Here is an 11164-nt window from a genome sequence, read left to right as displayed (position 1 = left end):
GTCACCGGTGACTCCCTTCTGAGGAGAACCCATGGAAAGGGCCTGATCTGCTGACCTTCCCCAGCCTTCAGGGAAGCTTGCTGCCTCCCTGGCACCCAGGTAAAGTATGTTACCTGGAAACTCCCTAGCCTGGCATGGCCCTCAGATTATTATTATTATATTCTATCCCTCCTATTGTAGGGAATGATATTGAAAGAATCCCAATTTATCGATACCTGTCAGAGCAATACAGAGCCGGTCAATGTTATGGTGCGACCTCTCCCAGGATATTTATCAGCAGTCTTGGGAATCTGGGGAGGTCCCAGTTGACTGGAGAGTAGCAAACGTTATTGCAATTTTCTAGAAGGCCAAGAAAGAAGGGCCCAGTAGTTGCAGGCCTCTCAGTCTCTCTCTGTTGCGTTGTAAAACTAAGGAGAGGATTATTCTGGGAGTTAGTGCAAAACACTTGAAAGCCATTGCAGTTATTGGTCCAAACCAACATGAGTTCATGAAGGGAAAGTCATGCTTTATGAGCTTAATATCCTTTTCTGACCCAGTTATGCACCTAGTTGGATGACGTTTAAGCAGTGGAAGTGTTTTTTGTTTGTTAGTTTTTGGCATAGCTTTTAATACCATCTCTCACAATATCCTTCAGGACAACATGCTCAGCTTTGCAGCTGGACAGGTACACAAGCTCACTTATGGGCTGCCAGCTCCTGGCGTCTCCCTCCTCACTCTGGGCTTTCCTTGCTGCAGAAACCCCTTGCCCTTCCACACATTGCTGTGGATCTGGGCTGACCACTCCAGGGGGTGACTGTTACTGGTGGCTATGCAGTGTTTAAATCTCCAGCTGCTGCAGACAGCCATGGCCAAGGTCCATCAGCCCTACACCTCCACTCTCCTGCCCAGTTGCTCTTCGGCTCTGTGCCTGTTGCCATTATTATGCTTGTTGTTTAGAACCATTATCTTTGCTTAAAAAAAAATAAAATAAAAGCAAACATACTCGATAAAGCAAACATTGAATAGAAGTCCATAAAGAAAGGCTAATTCGGGGTTGAACACACCAATTTCAATGCTGTATTTAGATGAGATTTTCGCTTTAGGAAGCTCAGAGTGGTGCTAATGGGGGGGGGGATCAAACTTTTAATCTTTTTACAGCGGAACAGACCTTGTACATGGACAGAGTTATAAGTTTGTATTCAGAAAGCTGATGATATTTCAGTCATCTTTTTTGATTTAAAAATGTATACTTGTTGAAAAAAGTCATGGATAGGTAAGCATGAAAATTTCCAGGTAAGTATGAAAGGTATGCAGGAGGACCCACTGCTGACGGAAGACTGTATGTGCATTTTTCACCATATTGCAGAAAAGATGATGTGGCACTATCCTATATATGTGGAGTTTTGAGTCAGATTTACTGTTTTATAATGGTTATTTTCCATGCGTTGAAATTGTTTGGCTTGATAGCACATGCCTTTAGGAATCAAAGTAGGTTCCACTGAAACTGGTTCTTACTCAGTGTTCCTTTTCATAGGCACTCAGTTGTAATTGCAAAGCATCTCAGTCTATCATGCTTGTTGAGAGGTTTCTGGAAGTTGTGATCTTTAGGTTTAACCTTTTCCAGCCTTTCCTTAGAAATGTAACTCCTCTTGATAATTTCCTTTCATTTTCCAAGCCTGTAAAGAACCTTAAGCAACAAAACCTTAATATTTAAATCACTGGAATATGTTAATTGTTCTTCTTTCCTAAGCTATTAGAATAAAGCCAAGGTTGTTATTCTTGACAGATACTTACTGTAACATGCTTGACCCAACGAACTTTTGGAAAGTGAAAGTCCTCTGTTTAGGTCCAAGATTAATTACTAATTTGGAAGAGACCTTGTTATTTGCTTGAGTTATCTGAGTCACAGTATCACAGAATGTTAGGGATTGGAAGGGACCTTGAAAGATCCTATAGCCCAGCAGGAACACCTAGATCAGGTCACACGGGAACATGTCCAGGTGGGTTTTGAATGTCTCCAGAGAAGGAGATTCCGCAACTCTCCTGGGCAGCCTGCTCCAGTGTTCTCTCACACTCACTGTGGAAAAGTTTTGTCTTTTGTTTAAGTGGAACCTCCTATGTTCCAGCTTGCACCCATTGCCCCTTGTCTTCCTATCACTGGATGTCACTGAGAACAGCCTGACTCCGTCCTCCTGATACTCACCCTTTAGTCTTCCTCTTCTCCAAACTAGAGACCCGACTCCTGCAGCCTTTCCTCACAAGGGAGATGCTCTGCTCCCCTAATCATCATCATGTCTCTGCGCTAGACTGAGGAGCCCAGAACTGGACACAGTATTCTAGATGCGGTCTCAGCAAGGCAGATTAGAGGGGGAGGAGAACCTCTCTCCACCTAGTAACCACAACCCTTCTAATACACCCCAGGATGCCATTGGCCTTCTTGGCCACAAGGGCACAGTGCCAGCTTATAGCAACCCTGCTGTCCACCAGGACCACCAGGTCCCTCTCCCCTTCACTGCTCTCCAGCAGGGCAGTTCCCAACTTATACTGGTGTCTGGGGATGGTTTTGCCCATATGCAGGACTCTACACTTGCCCTTGTTATATTTAATTGAATTTCTCCCCGCCCAGCTCTCCAGCCTGTCGAGGTGCCACTGGATGGTAGCACAGCCTTCCAGCATGACAGCCGCTCCTCCCAGTTTTGTGTCATCAGCAAACTTGCTGACGGTGCACTCCATTCCCTCATCCAAGTCATTGATGAATGTATTGAACAGTACCGCTCCCAGGACCGAGGCTTGAGGGACTCCACTAGATACAGAGAATCACAGAATCACAGAATTTCTAGGTTGGAAGAGACCTCAAGATCATCGAGTCCAACCTCTGACCTAACGCTAGCAGTCCCCACTAAACCATATCCCTAAGCTCTACATCTAAACGTCTTTTGAAGACTTCCAGGGATGGTGACTCCACCACTTCCCTGGGCAGCCTGTTCCAATGCCTCACACCCCTTTCAGTAAAGAAGTTCTTCCTAACATCTAACCTAAAACTCCCCTGGCTCAATTTAAGCCCATTCCCCCTCGTCCTGTCACCAGGCACGTGGGAGAACAAACCAACCCCCACCTCCCTACGGCCTCCCTTGAGGTACCTGGATGCAGGGGGAAACCTTGTTACAAAAGATAAGGAAAAGGCAGAGGTGCCTAATGCCTTCTTTGCCTCAGTCTTTAGTGGCAATACCGGTTGTTCTCTGGATACCCAGTACCAGACGTTTAGATGTAGAGCTTAGGGATATGGTTTAGTGGGGACTGTTAGTGTGAGGTCAGAGGTTGGACTCGATGATCTCGAGGTCTCTTCCAACCTAGAAATTCTGTGATTCTGTGATTCTCGCTGCTTCTCCTCTCCTACCCAGGCCGCCAAGGCTCCCTGTGCCCGGGCAGAGCCAACAGCCAGCCTCTGAGAGTAAGGTGGGCAGCGGTGGAAGCTTGAGGCTCTCTGATCCTGGGGGAGATGGGCAAGGACCCCGGAGAAAGTCCCGAGGCCAGGGCAAGGTGCTGGCTGCCCTCTTTGCTACCAGTACCTGCCCAGCATGTGCAGCCTGGGATCTCCAGGCACACACAGCAACAGGGACAGCTCGACCTCCGCTCAGTGTCTGCTGCCCTGCTGCCTAGTGCCCACCCTCCCTGCCCACCCTGTCTCTCTCCCATGGGCTGGGACTCCTGCCCTGGGAGGGACCCTGCACACTGCTGCCACTGACTTGCTGCCCACACAGTGTTTCTGGAAAGGCCTCCTGCCCACTGCCTCTGACTGTACCTGCAGAGGGAAGGTCTGCACGGGCTTCTTCTGCACGGCATAGGTGAATGTCCCGAGCAGAGTTTCAGCTTCCGTTTCCTCATCCACTCCCTGTGGAGGTAAAGAACGGGGCAGCAGGTCAGGCTCATCCCTGTGACAGCTTCCCCCGGATGCATCCCAGCCCCTAGTGCCCAGCAGAGACTTACAGAGACAGTGAAATCTCGGGGAGCACTGCTGAATTTCCCAAGCGCTGAGTCCATGTCTGAGGTGTGGTGGACAGTGACCATGGTTGCTTGGATTTTTGCAGGCAACCTAATGACCACCTGGCCCCGAGACCCTTGGAAAGCCCAGCAGTTGCCCAGAGAAACATCCGGCTGAAAGCAGAGGGCAACAACAGTGAATGGCTGGGCTGTGATGGGGCCCGTGCCACCACGCAAGCAGTACCTGTGCCTGTGGGGGTCTCTCTCCTCTCTCTCCTGAGGGGAAGTGCCCCACAGCTTGCCCCCAGCTTTACAAGGGGAGCAAACCGGCGCTGATGGTTTCTACTACTGTACCTGCAGAATAGTGTCTGGAGGGTTTGGGGTACAAGGCAGCCAGAAGAGCCTGCACGACCGCATGCCGTCCCATTTGTATGTCTTTGAAGATCGCTGCAGGTTGATGGTGGCCCCTGAAGGGAGAAGAGAGCAGCTGACGGCTGGCGGGAGGCTATTTCTAAGGCTGCCTGACAGCACTGCTACCTGGGAGGTGCCCCAGGAAAGGAAGGGATGCCCGTGTCCCGTGATGGCGGCGTCTCTCTCAGAGCTGCCTAAAGCCGAGGGCTGTGGGGGCAGGCAGGCAGCACACCCTCACAGGCAGGGCAGCAGACTGCAGCCCAGGTGCCACCGATTGGCAATGGCAAAGGACGACCCGGCCACAGATTTTCGGTCCCCACGACAGCTTCATGCAGAGGAGAGGGTGATGGGCCAGCTGGGGAGTGGCAGGAACACCAGCAAGGAGCCCGCGGGCATTATAGGGTTGAGCCAAGGGAGCTGCTTGGCCACAGTCAGGCTGGTGGGCCCCGTGATTTTGTCTCATCCCCTCCATATCAGAGGTCCGAGCCTGCAGTGCCTGTAGCTTTCTTTTGGGAGGGCCAAGCAGAAGCCTAGTGACAGGAGACCTGCCTGCCTGTGTCCATACCTGTGCTTTTCAGAGCCCAGTCAAGCAGCACTTCAGACTTTTTGCGAGAGTTCACAGACACTGTGTCTCGCATGTCCTGAAGTTCCTGGGAAAGACGGAAGGGAACAAAGGAAACAACCACGTCAGCACCACGCAAAGGAAGACGTCCATGTGCACTTAGTCACATGCCTCTGTGACTGTGCACGTAGCCACATGGTCTACACTCTTGGGCAGACCTGTGTGGTGCCAGGAGTTGGACTCGATGACCCTTATGGGTCCCTTCCAACTTGGGATATTCTATGATTCTATAATTCTATGTCAGAAAAACAAAACAAGACTTGTTCCGTGTCTGACAAGAGAGAACGCTGGTATCCACGGCCATCGTGTGGGTGTGCGTCCAGGCCCCACAGTGCGTTGTCTGGCAGTCCTCCCTGACCTGGCTGACATTGCCTGGACCAGCCTGGCCAGGAGAAGGGACTTTTGGGCAAACAAGCTGCCCCTGGCAAGAGATGGGTAGCCGCAGGAAGCTGGAAAACCCCACCAGCAAACCCAGGAACGGCTTTGTGGGGGGCCCTGCTCATCCAAACCCTCTTCCCCAAACTGTAGGATTACCTTTTTCAGGGTGCCGATCTCCTCAGTCAGCTGAGCCACCACACCACTGTGCTCCTGGAGCATCTTCTCATTCTGATCCCACAGCCCATCAAGCCTGTTCCTGCAGGTATCGGCAAAGCAGACCTTGTCAGGGAGCCTCCTAGAGCCTCCAAGCTCAGGGATGAGCAGACAGACACAGGTGCTCAAGCCCTCTCTTCTTTTGCCAGCTTTCCAGTGCTTCCTTCCAATTCACTGCCACCATTAGCAAAAGAGAGGGAGGGAGGGGCCCGGGCCCTGGGTGCAAGGGGGTGCTGCCACGAGGCTGGCTGTCACAGCCCTACCATATGAGGTGCAGGTGAGGAGAGGCCTCTTACCTTGTGGCCACTACTTCGGGCAGATACTGCTCCAGCAGCACCTGAAAGAGAAAGGCTCTCCTTTGGAGCACCAGAGCCGCTGTGGCTTTCCAGAGCCAGCAGCTCTAGCACAGCATGGCAGAAGCTGCTGCTTCTCTGTCTCTCTGCTTGGAAATGGAGGGGGCAGCGGTTTGCCCAGCTGCCACCAGCCGAGCTCTGCTCTGGGATTTTCCTCTCATGAACAGCAGTCACTGACCTTTTGCTCCTGCCGCTCCTGCCCCATTCTCGCCACACAAGCCCCAGAGAAGCCAACAACTGCAAACATATATCCCAGAGAGTTATTTCACTAGGGTTTCTAATGATCCCCGCAGCCATGCCCTCTCCTCCCACAGCAGTGGGGCGAGAAGCTGCCTGAGGACATGATGAACTGGTGCAGAGAGAGGATGTGGCTCCAAGCAGGAACCCTCTCCCCGGGTTCTGCGTGGCCGTGGTCTGCGTGCTCAGCACTCCACAACTGCTCCCCATTTTCCCTCTCCTGTTTGCAGGGAGAAAACCTCCCGCATCCCTCCCCCTCCACACACCCATATGAGAAACCCCGATTTAGACATGTTTAGACACCAGTGGGGTCCCCCTGCGATAAGCCCGAACCGTATGACCTAGAGGTGGCTGTCACATGAGACTAGGCTGATGGTCTGCCCCCTCTCCAGGGACTAGAAGGCATTGACTTGAGGGATAGAGGTCAATGGTCTCCTGGCTCACTTTCCTGACTTCCTAACTGTTGGGATGTTCTGTGCTTGAGCTCGGAAGAAGCAGTCCTTGAACACTAACTAACTATCTCGGGCTCCTTTTCCTTCAAGTACTTTGTCCCCTAGAAAATGTTTGAAAAGGCCAAAACCCCTACTTAAGTTCAGGGTTGTGATTCTGTTCCTGCCACATGAGATCCCAAACTCCACCATCTCATGATTGCTGAAACCAAGGCTGCCCTCAACCTTCACCCCTTCAACCAGCCTCTCCTTGCTAGTGAAGTCAAGATCCAGCAGCACTTCTTTCCTAGTTGGCACATCCACCATGTGCATGAGGAAGATATCATTGATACACTAAAAAACCTCCTGGACCGCAGATAGCTGGCTGAGTAGGCCTTCCAGCAAATGTCAGGGTAGTTAAAATCCCCCATAATAACCACAGCCTGTGATCACGAGGCTGCTATCAGCTGCCTGTAGAAGGCCACATCAACTTCCTCATCCTTACCTGGTGTCATATAATAGACATCCAGAACGGTATCCTCCGTGCCAGCCTGTCCCTTAATTCTCACCCACAGACTCTCAACTCACTCCTCATCTGCCACTGGACAATACTAAATACAATGTAGTTGCTCTTCCACAAAAAAAGCATCTGTAGTACCTCACCTTTCTGGCCTGTCTTTCCTGAGAAGGACATACCCACCCATGACCACATTCCCGTCATGTGAGCTGTCCCACCATGTCTCTGTAATTGCCATCAGATCATAATCTCCTGACCAAATACAGATTTCCTACTCCTTCTGCTTATTCCCCATGCTATGTGCATTGGTGTACAGGCACTTCAGGAAGCGAACTGAGCACATCGATTTCACCCTAGGGGAGTGGAAGGCCTCCTGGTCTTCATCACTGCTAGAGTGCTGCCCCACCAATGCAAGCCCAGCTACAACCCCATCTCCCTTCAGATCTAGTTCAAAGCTTTCCAAATGAGCCCTGCTAATTCCTGTCCCAGAACCCTTTTGCCTCTGTGCAATAAACCTTTCCCATGTATTACTGTCAGGGCTGGTGTCTTACAAAACTAGCCCTTATCAAAGAGCCCAAAGCCCTGCCTATAGCATCAGTCACATACCCAATAATTTATGAACTGGATCTTTCTATTCCATCCCACATCATCACCCCATAATGGAAGGAGGGAAAATGACTTGCGCCCCAGACTTTCACCAACTGTACCAAGGCCTTGAAGTCTTTCTTCATTCCCCTCAGACTACGGGATGCAGCTTCCTCCCCCCCTATCTGGAAGATCAGTAGCGGGTAGTAGTCTGTTGACTGTAGCAGGCTGGGGAGGATCCTGGTGATATCCCTCATCCAGGCTCCAGGTAGGCTGCAGACTTCCCTTTGATGAGGTTCAATTCTGCATATCAGGCCCTCTGTTCCTCTTAGAAGGGAGTCTCCTACTACCGTTGCCCTTCTTTCTTTTCAGAAGCAGTCTTGAAGTGTGGTGTCAACTGCCTCTTCATGTGTGACTTCGTAGGCAGGCCTTCCACTATATGCTTGCCTACCTCTCCTTTAAGATCCAAGGCCTCAAACCTATTACGGAGGGACACCTCAAGAAGCAAGGTAGGTAGGGTGGGGGGTCGTCTGCGATGCCAAACTGGGAGTCACTTCCAACCCTCCTCATCTTTTTGGTCCCCTCCCTCTGTCTTACAGCAACAGTGCAGGGGCTCCACCACCCTCTGGGGGGCAAGCCCCTGGTGCCCTTCTCTCTGGCACAGCAGGGAGTTACTTCACCATTTTCCTCCTCACACATCCTGATGTTCCATAGTCTCTCCACCTCCTCCTTGGGCTCAGCCATCATGGCGAGCAGACCTTCCACCTGAGATCAGATAGTCTCACCCTGCCCTCCCCCAGCAGCAGCAGGCTCAGGCCCTCCTTGAAGCCAGAGGCCTGAGCAGCCACATCTCTGGGCAGGCCCTGCGTCTGGGTCGCCACAGTCTTTTGGGAGTGAGCTCATTGCCTAGTGGACACCATGGTAAGCATGTGATCTTGCATACTGCCAAGAGGTGGTGCAGAGGTCCCATGCCCTGCCATACCAGCGGCACACCAGTGCACATGCAATGCTGGCCCCTCCCTGCTCGTGGTGGGCAGTGACATGTCACCGCCCTCTGAGAGGCTGTTTCTAGGCAGAGGGCATGGCCACAGTCACCATTGCCTTGGCAACACCCACTCCACTGCCAGCCTCTCTGGAGATAGTTGGAGGGTGAGGCCTGGTTGTGCTGTTGTTGTGGGCCACTCCTGGAGAAACAAGGGCCTGAGATTCCCCTGTAACTCGTGGTCGGGTGCTGCAGCTGCGCTGGCTCCAAGGCAACTGACCTCGACTACTGAAGAGTACTTATGATATTTTCTATTCTCCTCTTCCATCCCATAAAAATGTCCTCAAAAAAAAAAAGATTTATTTATTTATTTATTTATTTATTTATTTATTTTCTCTCACACACACACCAGTAAAAGAAGACACCAGTAAAAGTTAAACTTCTAGCAGTTTGTAAGCATTTTTATTAAACAGTTCAAGCTCTTTCTGAAGAGCATCAAGGAACAAGAGAGAAAAATAAGTTTATCACTTCCAAAACAAAGATTAAAAAAACTATCTGCTACTGAGATTCCTTAAGTGAAAATATGCATTTTATTAGGAGTCAAGCCAGAGAAATAGTCTGTGGACTCCTCTTTTGTGTGTGTGTGTGTGTGTGTGTGTACATGCCTGAGATTCAAGCATGAAGAAAGAAGTGATGAATAAGAAATGTTTTTATGATGCAATAATGAGATGGAGACACAGGTTTATATGTCTTCTAATCCAAGGTGTATCACTGACTGCTTCTGTCCCCCTGAGGTCTTAACTGCCATGCCTCTATAACAGGTCTGTGTCTATAGATCATTAGTATTTGCACAAGGCTTCTAAATGATATATATCTCTCTCTATATATAGATATATATATATGCCTATCATTAGTAAAGTTTTGGGGGGGATCTGTTAGGAAAAAAGGAACTGGGTAATAGTGGAAGAAGGAAGTTAACCTTCTCTGACACCTCTCAGACTGGGTGCTGAACAAGGAAACAGACGGTGCATTTGAGGAAAAATGCCATTAATATTTTTTAAATCTCACATAACAGGAGCTCTTAATGAATATCAGTGCTGTAAACTGTATAACTTGACAGGGCAAGTAACAGTTACAAAATTCAGAGCTAATGGACATGCTTTATACATTTTCAGTGTCAATGCTTGTCACACTCCCTGATTCATAGAATCATAGAATGGCTTGGGTTGCAAATTACCTTAAAGATCATCTAGTTCCAAGCCTCCTGTGACGTGGGCAGGGACACTTCCCACAAGATCAGGTTGCCCAGGGTCCTGTCCAGCCTGGCCTTGAACAGCTCCAGGGACTTTCTGGGGCATTCACATCTTTTCTGGGCAACCTCTTCCAGTACCTCACCTTTACCTCACAGTAAAGAATTTAATCCAAATATCTAATTCAATATCTAATTCTATCCTATTTTGTTTAAAAACATTTCTCTTTGTCCTATCATTATGTGTCTGAGGAAGAAGTTCATCTCCATCTTTTTTATAAGCCCCGTTTCGGTATTGAAAAGCTGCAGTGAGGTGTCCATGGAGTCTTCTCTTCTCCAGGCTGAACATCCGCAGTCCTCTCAGCCTTTCTTCACAGGAGAGGTGCTCCAGCCCTCTGAGCATCTTCATGGCCCTCCTCTGGACCCCTGCTAACAGACCCACTTCCTTCTTGTGCTAGGGGACTAAGACATGGATGCAACAGTCCAGATGTCGCCTCTCAAGGGCAGAGCAGAGGGGGACAATCACCTCCCTTCACCTGATGTTCACCCCTCTGTTGATGCAGCCCAGGATGCAGTTGGCCTTCTGGGATGCAAGCTTGCACCACTGGCTCTTGTTGAGCTTTTCATCCAACAGAACCCCCAAGACCTTCTCTGCAGGGCTGCTCTCAATGAGTTATTCTCACAGTCTGTCTTCCCGTCTGGAATTGCATTTTCCCAGGTGCATCACCTTCCACTTGGCCGTGTTGAACCTCATGTGGTTTACATGGGCCCACTTCTCAAGCTTGTCCAGATCGCTTTGGATGGCATCCCTTCCTTCTGTTATATTGACTGTACCTCTCAGCTCAGTGTCCTCTGCAAACTTGCTGGGAGTGCGCTCGATCCCATTGTCTATGTAGTCGATAACAACATTGAACACTACTGGTCCCAAGACAGACCCCTGCGGAACACTACTCATCACTGGCCTCCACTTGGACACAGAACCATTGACCGCCACTCTCTGGATGCGGCCTGAAAGCCAATTCCTTATCCACTGAAAGGTCCATCCTTCAAATCAGTCTCTCTACAATTCAGAGATCAGGATGTCATATGGGACTGTGTCAGAAGGCTTTACAGAAGTCCAGGTAGATGTCATTCACTGGTCTTCCCTTGTCAACAGATGTAGTCACTCCATCATAGAAGACCACCAGACTAGTCAGGCACAATTTCCCCTTTGTGAAGCCATGCAGTCT

General features: G+C 50.0%; 1 protein-coding gene across 1 annotated transcript; it reads right to left on the bottom strand.

The window, feature by feature from the left end:
• Positions 1–3465: 3465 nt before the first annotated feature.
• Positions 3466–8701, bottom strand: LOC311427525 (sperm-associated antigen 4 protein-like). Its single transcript, XM_084504972.1, has 7 exons — positions 7827–8701; positions 5881–5921; positions 5528–5627; positions 4937–5021; positions 4315–4427; positions 3967–4134; positions 3466–3871 (listed from the first exon to the last, which is right to left on the bottom strand). The coding sequence occupies exons 1-7, from the start codon at positions 7959–7961 to the stop codon at positions 3614–3616; spliced, it is 900 nt and encodes a 299-aa protein (XP_084361098.1). The 5' UTR covers positions 7962–8701; the 3' UTR covers positions 3466–3613.
• Between the last annotated feature and the right edge of the window lie 2463 nt (positions 8702–11164).

This window comes from Aythya ferina (assembly GCF_964211825.1).
Source record: "Aythya ferina genome assembly, chromosome: Z".
Classification (NCBI taxonomy): Eukaryota; Metazoa; Chordata; class Aves; order Anseriformes; family Anatidae; genus Aythya; species Aythya ferina.
This window is presented reverse-complemented; position numbering and strand designations above follow the sequence as displayed.

Coding starts and splice junctions, on each gene's coding strand:
- LOC311427525 (XM_084504972.1), bottom strand. CDS start 7,961: ATGAGGGATATCACCAGGATCCTCCCCAGCCTGCTACAGTCAACAGAC. Junction 5,022..5,527: donor AGATCGGCACCCTGAAAAAG/GTAATCCTACAG, acceptor CGTCTTTCCCAG/GAACTTCAGGACATGCGAGA. Junction 4,428..4,936: donor CTGGGCTCTGAAAAGCACAG/GTATGGACACAG, acceptor TTCTCCCTTCAG/GGGCCACCATCAACCTGCAG.